The following is a 19,170-nucleotide window of genomic DNA, read 5'->3' as shown; positions in this document are numbered from 1 at the left end:
TGATAGGATGTCTAATACAGAAGTGACACAAGTTGAACAAACTCTGATAGGAGGTATAATACAGAAGTGACACAAGTTGTACAAACTCTGATAGGAGGTTTAATACAGAAGTGACACAAGTTGTACAAACTCTGATAGGAGGTCTAATGCAAAAGTGACACAACTTGTACAAACTCTGATAGGAGGTATAATACAGAAGTAACACAAGTTGTACAAACTCTGATAGGTCTAATACAAAAGTGACACAAGTTGTACAAACTCTGATAGGAGATCTTATACAGAAGTGACACAAGTTGTACAAACTCTGATAGAAGATCTAATCCAGAAGTGACACAAGTTGTACAAACTCTGATAGGAGGTCTAATACAAAAGTGACACAAGTTGTACAAATTCTGATAGGAGATCTTATACAGAAGTGACACAAGTTGTACAAACTCTGATAGAAGATCTAATCCAGAAGTAACACAAGTTGTACAAACTCTGATAGGTCTAATACAGAAGTGACACAAGTTGTACAAACTCTGATAGGAAGTCTAATACAGAAGTGACACAAGTTGTACAAACTCTAATAGGTCTAATACAGACGTGACACAAATTGTACAAATTCTGATAGGAGGTATAATACAGGAGTGACACAAGTTGTACAAACTCTGAAAGGAGGTCTAATACAGAAGTGACACAAGTTGTACAAACTCTGATAGGAGGTATAATACAGAAGTGACACAAGTTGTGCAAACTCTGATAGGAGGTTTAATACATAAGTGACACAAGTTGTACAAACTCTGAAAAGAAGTATAATACAGAAGTGACACAAGTTGTACAAAACTCTGATAGAAGGTCTAATACAGAAGTGACACAAGTTGTACAAACTCTGATAGGAGGTCTAATCCAGAAGTGACACAAGTTGTACAAACTCTGATAGGAGGTCTAATACAGAAGTGACACAAATTGTACAAAATCTGATAGGTCTAATACAGAAGTGACACAAGTTGTACAAACTGATAGGAGATCTAATACCGAAGTGACACAAGTTGTACAAACTCTGATAGGAGATCTTATACAGAAGTGACACAAGTTGTACAAACTCTGATAGAAGATATAATCCAGAAGTGACACAAGTTGTACAAACTCTGATAGGAGGTCTAATACAGAGGTTACACAAGTTGTACAAACTCTGATAGGAGGTCTAATACAGAAGTGACACAAGTTGTACAAACTCTGATAGTAGGTCTAATACAGAAGTGACACAAGTTGTACAAACTCTGATAGGTCTAATACAGAAGTGACACAAGTTGTACAAATTCTGATAGGAGGTATAATACAGAAGTGACATAAGTTGTACAAACTCTGATAGGAGGTCTAATACAGAAGTGACAAAAATTGTACAAACTCTGATAGGAGGTCTAATACAGAAGTGACACAAGTTGTACAAACTCTGATAGGAGGTCTAATACAGAAGTGACACAAGTTGTACAAACTCTGATAGGAGGTCTAATCCAGAAGTGACACAAGTTGTACAAACTCTGATAGGAGGTCTAATACAGAAGTGACACAAATTGTACAAAATCTGATAGGTCTAATACAGAAGTGACACAAGTTGTACAAGCTCTGATAGGAGATCTTATACAGAAGTGACACAAGTTGTACAAACTCTGATAGGAGGTATAATACAGAAGTGACACAAGTTGTACAAACTCTGATAGGAGGTATAATACATAAGTGACACAAGTTGTACAAACTGATAGGAGATCTAATACAGAAGTGACACAAGTTGTACAAACTCTGATAGGAAGTCTAATACAGAAGTGACACAAGTTGTACAAACTCTAATAGGTCTAATACAGAAGTGACACAAATTGTACAAATTCTGATAGGAGGTATAATACAGGAGTGACACAAGATGTACATACTCTGATAGGAGGTCTAATACAGAAGTGACACAAGTTGTACAAACTCTGATAGGAGGTATAATACAGAAGTGACACAAGTTGTACAAACTCTGATAGGAGGTATAATACATAAGTGACACAAGTTGTACAAACTCTGAAAAGAAGTATAATACAGAAGTGACACAAGTTGTACAAACTCTGATAGGAGGTCTAATACAGAAGTGCCACAAGTTTTACAAACTCTGATAAGAGGTCTTATACAGATGTGACACAAGTTGTACAAACTCTGATAGGAGGTATAATACAGAAGTGACACAAGTTGTACAAACTCTGATAGGAGGTCTAATACAGAAGTGACACAAGTTGTACAAACTCTGATAGGTCTAACACAGAAGTGACACAAGTTGTACAAACTCTGATAGGAGGTCTAATACAGAAGTGACACAAGTTGTACAAACTCTGATAGGTCTAACACAGAAGTGACACAAGTTGTACAAACTCTGATAGGAGGTCTAATACAGAAGTGACACAAGTTTTGTAGTTGTACAAACTCTGATAGGTCTAACACAGAAGTGACACAAGTTGTACAAACTCTGATAGGAGGTATAATACAGAAGTGACACAAGTTGTACAAACTCTGATAGGAGGTCTAATACAGAAGTGACACAAGTTGTACAAACTCTGATAGGAGGTATAATACAGAAGTGACACAAGTTGTACAAACTCTGATAGGAGGTCTAATACAGAAGTGACACAAGTTGTACAAACTCTGATAGGAGGTATAATACAGAAGTGACACAAGTTGTACAAACTCTGATAGGAGGTCTAATACAGAAGTGACACAAGTTGTACAAACTCTGATAGGAGGTCTAATACAGAAGTGACAGAAGTTGTTCTTATAGTGGACAATTCAAGCCAATATTTCAGATGCTTTGTAAAGTTGGATAGAATAAAGTATAATGTTATTTTGATTAACGCTTGGAACTCGATGAACTAACAAAACTGTTGCATGTAATCCAGGTGTTGAATCGAAGCCTGGAGGCAAATCACAGCATTTTATAATTATGTTTATCCAGAGATGTTAAAGTGAAATATATAAACAACATTATCTCGTACAAAACCAGGCAGAGGTGGTCGACCCGTCTTAGCTTCAATCCCGATCTATATACCCACTTGGAGTAGGAATAGAATCTTAGAGCTGAAATATAAACAGCTAGAGAGAACGCCATGATGTATCCGAGACCACGTACGGTGTAGTTGTAAGCTAACAAGTCAATCGTACAACAGAAGAAAAGAAACGTACGGATATGAGGATTCATTATTTGCCTTGTCACGTCCTAAGGAAATCTCCGACATTATCAGGAAGTGTGCGAGATATTGATCAGCAGATCAATGTGTTGTTATCATGTATCGGGACCGGTCTAACTCAGATATCGATCTCACCATGTCTATCGAACAGGTAGGTAATTTGTCGGTACACACACTAGGCGGACGGCGGCAAGAGGTGGTCGATTACCACCAACATTATGTAACTAAGATCAAAACAGTTTTTATCAATCATGAAATCGAGTAGAATTTAATATCAGTGGAAAAGTGTTGTAATGGAGTACGGAAGGATATTCAAGGTAAGAACAAGTAAATTTCAGGTACAACAGGAATGAATACATTTCAGGAGGAACAGGTAAGATTAAGGTATATTTTGTACATCTCTAGAACAATGCAAATTCATCTTGGGAACATCAGGTAAGCGGGAAAGAAAACAGGGACATTCAGGGACAGTAGGTATGGCAAAGGGAACTGGTGTATCTCGATACCAAAATGTATAGTACATCCATGGAACAGCATAGGGGACAGCAAGGGGCAAGGACATCTCAGAAAAAATAGTTATGACAGGGAAGAACTAGTTACATCTCAGAAACAATAGTTATGACAGGAAGGGCCAGTTACATCTCAGAAACAATAGTTATGACAGGGAAGGGCCAGCTACACCTCAGAAACAATAGTGTACATCTCAGAAACAATAGTTATGACAGGAAGGGCCAGCTACATCTCAGAAACAATAGTTATGACAGGGAAGGGCCAGTTACATCTCAGAAACAATTGTTATGCCAGGGAAGGGCCAGTTACACCTCAGAAACAATAGTTTACATCTCAGAAACAATAGTTATGACAGGGAAGGGCCAGTTACACCTCAGAAACAATAGTTTACATCTCAGAAACAATTGTTATGCCAGGGAAGGGCCAGTTACACCTCAGAAACAATAGTTTACATCTCAGAAACAATAGTTATGACAGGGAAGGGCCAGCTACATCTCAGAAACAATAGTTATGCCAGGGAAGGGCCAGTTACATCTCAGAAACAATAGTTTACATCTCAGAAACAATAGTTATGACAGGGAAGGGCCAGCTACATCTCAGAAACAATAGTTATGACAGAGAAGGGCCAGCTACATCTCAGAAACAATAGTTATGCCAGGGAAGGGCCAGTTACGTCTCAGAAACAATAGTTATGCCAGGGAAGGGCCAGTTACATCTCAGAAACAATAGTTATGACAGGGAAGGGCCAGTTACATCTCAGAAACAATAGTTATGACAGGGAAGGGCCAGTTACATCTCAGAAACAATAGTTATGACAGGAAGGGCCAGTTACATCTCAGAAACAATAGTTATGACAGGAAGGGCCAGTTACATCTCAGAAACAATAGTTATGCCAGGGAAGGGCCAGCTACATCTCAGAAACAATAGTTTTGCCAGGGAAGAACTAGTTACATCTCAGAAACAATAGTTATGACAGGAAGGGCCAGTTACATCGCAGAAACAATAAAACAATAGTTATGCCAGGGAAGGGCCAGTTACACCTCAGAAACAATAGTTATGCCAGGGAAGGGCCAGTTACACCTCAGAAACAATAGTTATGACAGGGAAGGGCCAGCTACATCTCACAAACAATAGTTATGACAGGGAAGGGCCAGTTACATCTCAGAAACAATAGTTATGACAGGGAAGGACCAGTTACATCTCAGAAACAATAGTTATGACAGGAAGGGCCAGTTACATCTCAGAAACAATAGTTATGCCAGGGAAGGGCCAGCTACATCTCAGAAACAATAGTTTTGCCAGGGAAGAACTAGTTACATCTCAGAAACAATAGTTATGACAGGAAGGGCCAGTTACATCGCAGAAACAATAAAACAATAGTTATGCCAGGGAAGGGCCAGTTACACCTCAGAAACAATAGTTATGACAGAGAAGGGCCAGCTACATCTCACAAACAATAGTTATGACAGGGAAGGGCCAGTTACATCTCAGAAACAATAGTTATGACAGGGAAGGGCCAGTTACATCTCAGAAACAATAGTTATGCCAGGGAAGGGCCAGCTACATCTCAGAAACAATAGTTTTGCCAGGGAAGAACTAGTTACATCTCAGAAACAATAGTTATGACAGGAAGGGCCAGTTACATCGCAGAAACAATAAAACAATAGTTATGCCAGGGAAGGGCCAGTTACACCTCAGAAACAATAGTTATGACAGGGAAGGGCCAGTTACATCTCAGAAACAATAGTTATGACAGGGAAGGGCCAGCTACATCTCACAAACAATAGTTATGACAGGGAAGGGCCAGTTACATCTCAGAAACAATAGTTATGACAGGGAAGGACCAGTTACATCTCAGAAACAATAGTTATGATAGGGAAGGGCCAGCTACATCTCAGAAACAATAGTTTTGCCAGGGAAGAACTAGTTACATCTCAGAAACAATAGTTATGACAGGAAGGGCCAGTTACATCTCAGAAACAATAAAACAATAGTTATGCCAGGGAAGGGCCAGTTACACCTCAGAAACAATAAAACAATAGTTATGACAGGGAAGGGCCAGTTACACCTCAGAAACAATAGTTATGACAGGGAAGGGCCAGCTACATCTCACAAACAATAGTTATGACAGGGAAGGGCCAGTTACATCTCACAAACAATAGTTATGACAGGGAAGGACCAGTTACATCTCAGAAACAATAGTTATGATAGGGAAGGGCCAGTTACATCTCAGAAACATTAGTTATGACACAAAGGTGGCAAGGACATCTCAGAAACAATAGATATGACAGCTAGAGGCGACTACATATCAGAAACAGCCGGTAATAGTCTGCCATGGGTTGATTGTGAGTTTGGATCATAGATTAAGGGGTTTGTCCATTTCGTTTCTGGGAATCTGCTTTGCCGGTTTTAGTCTTCATTTTGATTTAGGTCACTGTTGTTGTATATGACGGTGCAGAAATCGGCAATTACTTGACATAATTTCTCAGTTTCACATATTAGGATTCCGTGAAACACTCATTACTACGGTGGTTGCCTTTGGATAACGGCTTCCATTCGCGCATGTAACTGTCCTGGTATACTGGTAATGTACTCTTCTAGGAATCTGTTGCGCCGAATCAAATTACACATGGAAAATCAGACACATCACTGAACTCTGATATCCTCTGGACGTCATGTGAGAAAATAGTTGTCAATAATCGAGCAATGTCAAATGACATAATTGTCAAGACCAAGTGGGAAATGACCATGTCCTTTTAACATCTGCTACATGTTCTCTATTAGTTATGATATCTCAACCAATCGGTTTGAATTTAAAGGTCATGGCCACGGGGTAGAAAGTTCGTCCACACACACACTACGTAAACAGAGAGTTTTGCGTTAAAGTTCCGCCTTGTGAAGCCTGATGACGAAGATTGTCCTTCAGTCGATCACTCCTAAGCGATAAGCTTTAATCCCTTCTTACACTAGGGAAGCGACGTAATATTTAAAACGGGAGCGGAAACAGCCGTAAACATTATCTATGTACAGGCCTTTTTACATTGCAGTATAGAAATATTTGAAGCACTTGTAAAGTGAAGGTCGAGTTGTGATTCAGACGTGAAAATGTTTAGTGGGGACAGAGGATAGTGCTAGGTCAGCTTAGATCGATTTCTGATGATATATGGATTAACTACCAGACTTGATGGTAAGTGTGTTTCATATATTGTACAGGGAGTTTCTGGGTATCGACGGCAGAGCTTTATTTAAGCTGTCAAACTGATATGTTAGCTTGAGAATAATCACGAAAGCAGACAGCAATGTAACTTATGAGGATTGGAACGCTAGTGATTTGTATGTATTAGTCACAATGGGAGGGAGATAACTAACTACAGCAGGGTCGGGGTGGAGTACGTCTTGACGGACAGGCCTGATGGTAGGTTGGTACCAGCCGGCTCCTCTGTTTAGCTTTCACCAACACTACAATTTGTAAATTCTAAATTTAACTTAGATACATAGCAATGTGAAAACTGATTATCTATAAACTATCTCGGCCGCTGACTTACTACGGAGCACGTAAGAACTGGGATTCTAGTTAATGTAAGCTGTCGGCTAGACTGACCTATTTCCTAAGTACTTAAACATACATTATAATCATCAATTTAAAGATGGTGCGTGCTTAATGTTTACATACCAGATTGCCTGTCTTGTAAAGTTTTTCTTTCTCTTACAGGCTGAGGAGCTAACAGATGAACATATCGCAGGTAACACAAGATACACTGTTATACACGTATGCACTTTAAGTTTGTAAATCTATATCGCGATAGAACAATTGAATGTATACCTACATATATACCTAGTATACAAGTAAATGATCTTCCTATATAAAGCTATATACTTATAGAGTAGCATATGTATGTGATACAATGCATGCAAATGATAGCACACAACGTATACTCGGGCAAACCAGAGAAGTGTAGATAAAACATGTAGAATAGGAGATGAAAGGAAGTCTATGTCGACTCCCAGATAGCTATTATATAGTATAACCCTTTCGCTAAGTCGACTCCCAGAGAGCAGTTAAATATAGCCCTCTCCCTATGTAGACTCCCAGATAGCTGTTAAATATAACCCTCTCCCTATGTCGACTCCCAGATAGCTGTTAAAGATAGTCCTCTCCCTATGTAACCCTCTCTCTACGTCGACTCCAAGATAGCTGTTAAATATAACTCTCTCCCTACGTCGACTCCAAGATAGCTGTTAAAGGTAGCCCTCTCCCTATGTCGACTCCCAGATAGATGTTAAATATAACCCGCTGTTAAATATAGCTCTCTCCCTATGTCGACTCACAGATAAGTGTTGATTATAACCCTCTCCCTATATGTCGACTCCCAGATAGATGTTAAATATAAACCTCTCCCTATGTCGACTACCAGATAGGTGTTAAATATAAACCTCTCCCTATGTCGACTACCAGATAGATGTTTGATATAACCCTCTCCCTATGTCGACTCCCAGATAGCTGTTAAACATAGCCTTCCTCCTATGTCGACTCCCAGGTAGATGTTGAATTTAACCCTCTCCTTATGTCGACTGCCAGATAAATATATATATAGCTGTTGAATATATCACTCTCCCTATATCGAATCCCATATAGCTGTTAAATATAACCCTCTCACTGCACTATATCCGTCATTGAAATTAAAGAAATTTCATAAAAATTTTAACACTAATCACTCTATAACGTTGATGTTAGTGATGTGTTACTTCCTGTATATAACGACACGATTTAATAACAGGAAACAAATTTTAGCAATATTAATATAACGCATGCTCTAGTAGCTCGCTCTTACAAAAACAAATGTACGCTGTATATCAACAATAATGTTATATATAACAACGGCGTCAATAATCAGATGTAAAACAACATGTTTAAACAACAGTATCAAACACATTATTAATATCAAGAACATTATCTAACATATTGTAAATATAAACAACAGTATCAAACACATTATTGATATCAAGAACATTATCAAACACATTTTAAATATAAACAACAGTATCAAACACATTATAGATATAAACAACAGTATCAATTTTTTTTATTAGTTTAACGTCCTATAACAGCCAGGGTCATTTAAGGACGTGCCAGGTTTGTTGGTGGAGGAAAGCCGGAGTACCCGGAGAAAAACCACCGATCAGCGGTCAGTACCTGGCAACTGCCCCACATGGGATTCGAACTCGCGACCCAGAGGTGGAGGGCCGCGAGTTCGAATCCCATGTGAGGCAGTTGCTAGTATCAAACACCCTATATATATAAACAACAGTATCAAACACATTTTTAATATCAAGAACATTATCAAACACATTGTAAATATAAACAACGGTATCAAACACATTATAGATATAAACAACGAAATCACACACGTTATAGATATAAACAACAGCATCAAACACATTGTAAATATAAACAACAGTATCACACACATTATAGGTATAAACAACAGTATCACACACACATTATAGTATAAAAACAGTATCACACACGTTATAGATATAAACACACGGTATCACACAACGTTATAGGTATAAACAACAGTATCACACACAATATAAACAATATCACACAGTTATATATAACAACAGTATCACACACGTTATAGGTATAAACAACAGTATCACACACATAGTAAATCAACACATTATAGATAAACAACAGTATCAAACACTTATATATAACAACGTATCAACACGTTATAGTATAAACAACAGTATCACACACGTTATAGATATAAACAACAGTATCACACACGTTATAGATATAAACAACAGTATCACACAGTTATAGATATAAACAACAGTATCACACAGTTATAGTATAAACAACAGTATATCACACACGTTATAGATATAAACAACAGTATCACACACGTTATAGGTATAAACAACAGTATCACACACGTTATAGATATAAACAACAGTATCACACACGTTATAGTATAAACAACAGTATAAACACGTTATAGTATAAAACAGTATCACACACGTTATAGATATAAACAACAGTATCACACACGTTATAGATATAAACAACAGTATCACACACGTTATAGGTATAAAAACAACAGTATAATAAAACACGTATAAAGATAGTATAAACAACAGTATCACACACGTTATAGATATAAACAACAGTATCACACACGTTATAGATATAAACAACAGTATCAAACACGTTATAGGTATAAACAACAGTATCACACACATTATAGGTATAAACAACAGTATCACACACGTTATAGGTATAAACAACAGTATCACACACATTATAGGTATAAACAACAGTATCACACACGTTATAGATATAAACAACAGTATCACACACGTTATAGGTATAAACAACAGTATCACACACGTTATAGGTATAAACAACAGTATCACACACGTTATAGATATAAACAACAGTATCACACACGTTATAGATATAAACAACAGAATATCAAACACGTTATAGATATAAACAACAGTATCACACACGTTATAGGTATAAACAACAGTATCAACACTTATAGTATAAAACAGTATCACACACGTTATAGGTATAAACAACAGTATCACACACACGTTATAGATATAAACAACAGTATCACACACGTTATAGGTATAAACAACAGTATCAACACGTTATAGATATAAACAACAGTATCAAACACGTTATAGTATAAACAACAGTATCACACACACGTTATAGGTATAAACAACAGTATCACACACGTTATAGGTATAAACAACAGTATCAACACGTTATAGGTATAAACAACAGTATCAAACACGTTATAGGTATAAACAACAGTATCACACACTTATAGTATAAAATATCACACACGTTATAGATATAAACAACAGTATCACACACGTTATAGTATAAACAACAGTATCACACACGTTATAGGTATAAACAACAGTATCACACACGTTATAGGTATAAACAACAGTATATATCACACACTTATAGATATAAACAACAGTATCACACACGTTATAGATATAAACAACAGTATCACAACACGTTATAGATATAAACAACAGTATCACACACGTTATAGATATAAACAACATATCACACACGTTATAGATATAAACAACAGTATCACACACGTTATAGGTATAAACAACAGTATCACACACGTTATAGTATAAACAACAGTATCACACACGTTATAGATATAAACAACAGTATCACACACGTTATAGATATAAACAACAGTATCAACACGTTATAGTATAAACAACAGTATCACACACGTTATAGGTATAAACAACAGTATCACACACATTATAGGTATAAACAACAGTATCACACACATTATAGTATATAAACAACAGTATCACACACGTTATAGATATAAACAACAGTATCAAACACGTTATAGTATAAACAACAGTATCACACACGTTATAGATATAAACAACAGTATCACACACTTATAGGTATAAACAACAGTATCACACACGTTATAGGTATAAACAACAGTATCACACATACACATATATATGTATATAAACAACAGTATCAACACGTTATAGTATAAACAACAGTACACACACGTTATAGGTATAAACAACAGTATCACACACGTTATAGGTATAAACAACAGTATCACACACGTTATAGATATAAACAACAGTATCACACACGTTATAGATATAAACACAGTATCAACACGTTATAGGTATAAACAACAGTATCACAACACGTTATAGATATAAACAACAGTATCACACACGTTATAGGTATAAACAACAGTATCACACACGTTATAGATATAAACAACAGTATCACACACACGTTATAGGTATAAACAACAGTATCAAACACGTTATAGGTATAAACAACAGTATCAAACACGTTATAGGTATAAACAACAGTATCACACACGTTATAGTATATAACAACAACAGTATTCACACACGTTATAGTATAAACAACAGTATCACACACGTTATAGTATAAACAACAGTATCACACACGTTATAGGTATAAACAACAGTATCACACACGTTATAGATATAAACAACAGTATCACACACGTTATAGGTATAAACAACAGTATCACACACACGTTATAGTATAAACAACAGTATCACACACGTTATAGGTATAAACAACAGTATCACACACGTTATAGGTATAAACAACAATCACACACGTTATAGTATAAACAACAGTATCACACACGTTATAGTATAAACAACAGTATCACACACGTTATAGATATAAACAATCAGTATAAACACAGTTCATACAGTTATAAAAAACAGTATCACACACGTTATAGATATAAAAACAGTATCACACACGTTATAGGTATAAACAACAGTATCACACACGTTATAGATATAAACAACAGATCACACACGTATAGGTATAAACAAATACGTTACAACTTAGATAACACGTATAACAGATATAATACAACAGTATCACACACGTTATAGTATAAACAGATCAACAAAGTATCACACACGTTATAGATATAAACAACAGTATCACACACGTTATAATATAAACAACATATCAACACGTTATAGATATAAACAACAGTATCACACACGTTATAGTATATAAACAACAGTATCACACACGTTATAGATATAAACAACAGTAAACACGTTATAGTATATAAACAACAGTATCACACACGTTATAGTATAAACAACAGTATCAACACGTTATAGTATAAACAACAGTATCAACACGTTATAGATATAAACACGTATCACACACGTATAGTATAACAACAGTATCAAACACATTATAGGTATAAACAACAGTATCAAACACGTTATAGGTATAAACAACAGTATCACACACATTATAGGTATAAACAACAGTATCACACACGTTATAGATATAAACAACAGTATCACACTCGTTATAGGTATAAACAACAGTATCAAACACATTATAGGTATAAACAACAGTATCACACACGTTATAGATATAAACAACAGTATCACACACGTTATAAGTATAAACAACAGAATATCAAACACGTTATAGATATAAACAACAGTATCACACACGTTATAGATATAAACAACAGTATCACACACGTTATAGGTATAAACAACAGTATCAAACACATTATAGGTATAAACAACAGTATCACACACGTTATAGGTATAAACAACAGTATCACACACGTTATAGATATAAACAACAGTATTAAACACGTTATAGGTATAAACAACAGTATCACACACGTTATAGGTATAAACAACAGTATCAAACACATTATAGGTATAAACAACAGTATCAAACACGTTATAGGTATAAACAACAGTATCACACACATTATAGGTATAAACAACAGTATCACACACGTTATAGGTATAAACAACAGTATCAAACACGTTATAGATATAAACAACAGTATCACACACGTTATAGATATAAACAACAGTATCACACACGTTATAGGTATAAACAACAGTATCAAACACGTTATAGGTATAAACAACAGTATCACACACGTTATAGGTATAAACAACAGTATCACACACGTTATAGGTATAAACAACAGTATCACACACGTTATAGGTATAAACAACAGTATCACATACGTTATAAGTATAAACAACAGTATCACACACGTTTTGGTATAAACAACTATATCACACACGTTATAGGTATAAACAACAGTATCACACACGTTATAAGTATAAACAACAGAATATCAAACACGTTATAGATATAAACAACAGTATCAAACACGTTATAGGTATAAACAACAGTATCACACATGTTATGGATATAAACAATAGTATCACACACGTTATAGATATAAACAACAGTATCAAACACGTTATAGATATAAACAACAGTATCACACACGTTATAGGTATAAACAACAGTATCACACACATTATAGGTATAAATAACAGTATCACACACGTTATAGATATAAACAACGGTATCACACACGTTATAGGTATAAACAACAGTATCACACACATTATAGGTATAAACAATAATATCACACACGTTATAGATATAAACAATAGTATCACACACATTATAGGTATAAACAACAGTATCACACACGTTATAGATATAAACAACAGTATCAAATATTGTACACAATGAAGACAGTAACAAACACATTATATATAAAAACAACAGAATATCAAACACGTTATAGATATAAACAACAGTATCAAACACGTTATAGATATAAACAACAGTATCAAACACGTTATAGATATAAACAACAGTATCAAACACATTATAGATATAAACAACAGTATCAAACACGTTATAGATATAAACAACAGTATCAAACACATTATAGATATAAACAACAGTATCACACACGTTATAGGTATAAACAACAGTATCAAACACATTATAGGTATAAACAACAGTATCACACACGTTATAGATATAAACAACAGTATCACACACGTTATAAGTATAAACAACAGAATATCAAACACGTTATAGATATAAACAACAGTATCAAACACATAATAGATATAAACAACAGTATCAAACACGTTATAGATATAAACAACAGTATCAAACACATAATAGATATAAACAACAGTATCACACACGTTATAGGTATAAACAACAGTATCAAACACATTATCGATACAAACAACAGTATCACACACGTTACAGATATAAACAACAGTATCACACACGTTATAGATATAAACAACAGTATCAAACGTTGTATACAATTTAGACAGTATCACACACGTTATAGATATAAACAACAGTATCAAACACGTGATAAGTATAAACAACAGTATCACGCATGTTATAGATATAAACAACAGTATCAAACACGTTATAGATATAAACAACAGTATCACACACATTATAGATATAAACAACAGTATCAAACACGTTATAGGTATAAACAACAGTATCACGCATGTTATAGATATAAACAACAGTATCAAACACGTTATAGATATAAACAACAGTATCACACACATTATAGATATAAACAACAGTATCAAACACATTATAGATATAAACAACAGTATCAAACACATTATGGATACAAACAACAGTATCACACACATTATTTATATAAACAACAGTATCAAACACATTATATTTAAACAACAGTATCAAACACATTATAGATATAAACAACAGTATAAAACACGTTATAGATATAAACAACAGTATCAAACACATTATAGATATAAACAACAGTATCAAGCACATTATAGATATAAACAACAGTATAAAACACGTTATAGATATAAACAACAGTATCAAACACATTATAGATATAAACAACAGTATCAAACACATTATAGATATAAACAACAGTATCAAACACATAATAGATTTAAACAACAGTATAAAACACGTTATAGATATAAACAATAGTATCAAACACATCATATATGCATGTATAAACAACAGTATCAATTTTTTTTACAATGTAGACAGTATCAAACACATTTGGAATTTGCAACATTGCCAAAAAAACACTTTGTATGCGTAACATTATATATTGCATGTGTTGGCAACTAGATATAACATTAGAATGAGATATATTGTAGATATAAACAATATCAGGTAAAACGTATGTTAATCTTCACATACAACCTCTTCATGTCTACGTTGTACAGTTATACATTGTATACATACTGTTCTACTACATAAAACTGATCAGGAATACCATAAAATGTTCTAAATTATTGACAACACTATTTCATATAATATAAACAACATTAAAAGATACATTGTGCAAACATTTAATAACAGTATTGGATACGTTGTATGTGTTATAGGGACAATATCAGACACATTGTAGATATAAATAACAACTATTTCATACACATAGTAGCATACACAACACTATCAAATAAATTGTATTAACAGTAATTTGAAATCCACGCTAAATTGAAACATATATTTCTAAATATTTATAAATCTACATATGTACATCAATCTTGATGTCATCACATTTAACAGTACACTATATCTAGTCGTGACCTGTCACATGCCATCTCGGTATTAGTTATTCTAATAAAAAGTCTAGCTATTGGTTCTCACATTATATGATCCCATAGTGAGATATCACTTAACTTTATATATATGTAACATGCCATGCTTTGGATTTTACGATAACATAGAAAATATGTCCTGCTTATATATTTAGTAATCGCTGAAATGTGTGGGAACACTTCGACTTCAATAGGGTATCATTTATTCATGGGGGATTATTGGTCCTGAAATTTATAAAAATCGGGTAATCCTTCGTGTTTTATAAAATGTTAAAGGCAATCTTTATCATGTTGATGTGATAGCTGTGCTCTCTACCTTATAATCACAGCTTGGTGTACGAACACTGTGTCGGCGCGGCGGTTGGCATTTGTAATCCTTAAAGACGAATGGAGTGTCATGTTCTTTTTTTCTCCAAAGTCTAGGCTAGAAAATGTATGAAACACTTGTTGATATTTGAAAATAATCAGATATCTTTTTTGCTCTCAACCCTTAACATTAACAGTTAATATAGCTGTGTTACGATTTGTCCATGAACATTTACATTAGATATCTATAACGGAACGTGTTTGTGGATTGTACTGTTGCTATATTTAGGTGGAGAATTTAATAAGCCCACTAATTGTCATTATCGTTAATAACTAGATGGTCCATTGTATATTGTACCAAACAGGTGCTGTAATACTCGGTAGCAATAATGTCGTCAGTGTTACTTCATATACCCAGATCATTAGCCTATATAGATATCACAGTTAATGTAAACAGTATGAAAAAATGTCAAAATCTGTATTTAGTACCACGCATCGTACGTCATGTGTTCAAATGATAAGAGTGAGTTTATTTTAATTGGTGACAATGTTTGTAGTGTAAATGCAGTAGTCCTGTCAATAGCGTACCTGGCTGGGAAAGCTGAGTTAGGCTGTTGTAGGTTATGTGATCTTCTTAGTAGCCCGATCCTTGTTTTCTTTCTATTTCAAAGTGTCCATCAGATGAACGCCTAATATTTTAAATTTATCATTATGAAATGCTTGTGAATGCAGATTCAAAAGTTAAGACCCGTTTATTATCTTTTAGAGTACCGAGAGGTGTTCGATGTCTACGATAAAAATAAGGATGGGGTGATTGAAGCCAAAGAGTTGGAGAAGGTGATGCGCGACCTCGGCCAGAACCCAAGCACCGATGAGATTATCGAAAGGATCAGTGAAGGAGACATAAACGGTAGGCTATTTATAGACAGGTGTCTCACCCTACTCCTCCTGAACTATATATGCATGTGTCTCATCCTACTGTGCCGTGTTACTCTATGTAAGGTAAATTATTCGATGCTGTGTTGGTCGTTTACTAAGGTAGACTATACATTGCTGTGTTGTTCGTCTGCTAAGGTAGACTATTCAATGCTGTGTTGTTGTCTGCTATGGTAGACTATTCAGTGCTGTGTTGGTCGTCTGCTAAGGTAGACTATACATTGCTGTGTTGTTCGTCTGCTAAGGTAGTTTATTCGATGCTGTGTTGTCTTCTGCTAAGGTAGACTATTCAGTGCTGTGTTGGTCGTGTGCTAAGGTAGACTATTCAGTGCTGTGTTGGTCTTCTGCAAAGGTAGGATCTTAAATGCTGTGTTGTTCGTCTGCTAAGGTAGACCCTTAAATGCTGTGTTGTCTTCTGCTAAGGTAGACTATTCAGTGCTGTGTTGGTCGTGTGCTAAGGTAGACTATTCAGTGCTGTGTTGGTCTTCTGCAAAGGTAGGCTCTTAAATGCTGTGTTGGTCGTCAGCTAAGTTAGACTCTGGTAGACTATTCGATGCTGTTGTGGTCGTCTGCAAAGGTAGACTATCAAATGCTATGTTGTTCGTCTGCCAAGATAGACTATACATTGCTGTGTTGTTCGTCTGTTAAGTGATAGTCTATTCAACAACATCAAAGACAAACAAAATGGAAACAAAATTATACATTGTATTGAAGCCAGTCATTTAGAGTGTGTTTTTAAAGCGTCTCTTGTCTGATATTGTACTAGAATGTCACTTGTCTAGAACACGACAGAAATGTGACATGAGAACGGTGGGATGTTATTCTATAACTGAGTGCCCATGATTACTTGTATCCGTCAGCATTTCGTGGAATCGATCGCCCAGCCTCCACATGAAGCCGACAATGTATTAGGGCACGCTGAGTAGGTAAATCCGCGAACGGTCACGACTCCTTCTGTAGTCTGTGTCCCCATCAACTCATCATTGGATATAGGATTGATTTCCTGATCACTTCCAAATAACAATGACAGGAAGCATACACTTCAAAAGCCTAAGGAGAACTGTGTCCGTTATTATTGTGATCTAGTCAAGGGATTCGTTTTTACCATGAAACAACGAAGTAATACAAATGAAATAGCTCATCAATATTTTTCCGCCGAAAAGCCTTTCGAGGATCGGAATATTCCAAATGGTTTTAATGAAATATATTAAAGCCTGCACTCACAAATCATATATTTACATTTTCACTTCGCTCCGCCTCAATGAAACTCGTAAACTCCGATCACTTCATTTCCCAATGAAGATGCTTGGTCACGTGCTGACCTCTGACCGGCGTGAGAATACATTTTGACATTGTTTACATTTTGACCTACATTGTAGTTTTACGCCGCTTCAGTTTTGAACGAACTTTCTGCGATGTGGCCTAGGCCTACCGTTGTACATTTAGAAACACAGACAAGAATGCTTGATAAAGTGATATTAGAAATTGTCAGTGATATAATATTATAGTCGCCTAGAGATATTTTACACGTATTTTGATGACACACTGAATTAGGCTCAAGCCCAGGTAAAAAAAAATGCTGAGCATAGCCTGAACCGGGGATGCTTCAAAGCTCTCTATTTAGGCCTATAAATATATGCACTGCTGACAAGTAAACAAAGCATGAAATTAAAACTAAAAGCATTTATTTGTTTAATGTTTAGAGAGATATCTTAATTCAAGCACACGTAAGAAAATTTTAACAATATTATCTTCAAAAAGTGTAATTTGGGTTAGCGTCATGTTAGGACCGAACGCAGTGAGGTTCACCACTCATCGCATAGCCTTGTAGGCATAATCGAACGCAAATAGTTTAATGTGTGCAATATATGTGAAACGGTGTCATACATGTAAGCTTAGAAACGATAGATTCCATGAAAATACGCTCAAATAGCAAACAGGCTAATTTCAGTGACATTAAGCCTAACGAAACGATTCTGTGAGTGTCAAAATCCACGGCATTGGAGGGTCGTTGGAAACCGCCAACTTTTCAAATCGATGTTTCTCTACTTACTTTATACCGAATTTTAATCCCCAAACTCCAGTAGACAGAGAAGTTATCACATTTCGGAGGGCTGAAGTTGGTTGCGAGTTCCTAGTTCCTAGTTCCGTTTAATAAACGGAACTAGGAACCAGACCCGAGTTCCGTTTAACTTAAACG

The 19,170-nt window shown here is 35.3% G+C and overlaps 1 protein-coding gene across 4 annotated transcripts in view; it reads left to right on the top strand.

The window, feature by feature from the left end:
* The first annotated feature begins 3,233 nt into the window (after positions 1-3,233).
* LOC138319362 (calmodulin-like) overlaps positions 3,234-19,170 on the top strand; it is a 49,414-nt gene continuing 33,477 nt past the window's right edge. The window contains exons 1-3 of one of the 4 annotated variants that reach the window (XM_069262456.1): positions 3,234-3,348; positions 7,420-7,450; positions 16,801-16,944. In XM_069262456.1, coding sequence (XP_069118557.1) covers positions 3,295-3,348; positions 7,420-7,450; positions 16,801-16,944 — 229 coding nt within the window. In that variant the 5' untranslated portion in view covers positions 3,234-3,294. Of the gene's footprint in view, positions 3,349-3,389; positions 3,515-6,595; positions 6,895-7,021; positions 7,123-7,419; positions 7,451-16,800; positions 16,945-19,170 lie in introns of those variants that run through there. The other 3 variants (XM_069262457.1, XM_069262458.1, XM_069262459.1) reach the window with 3 other exon arrangements.

The sequence above is a fragment of the Argopecten irradians genome, chromosome 3 (assembly GCF_041381155.1).
Source record: "Argopecten irradians isolate NY chromosome 3, Ai_NY, whole genome shotgun sequence".
Classification (NCBI taxonomy): domain Eukaryota; kingdom Metazoa; phylum Mollusca; class Bivalvia; order Pectinida; family Pectinidae; genus Argopecten; species Argopecten irradians.
This window is presented reverse-complemented; position numbering and strand designations above follow the sequence as displayed.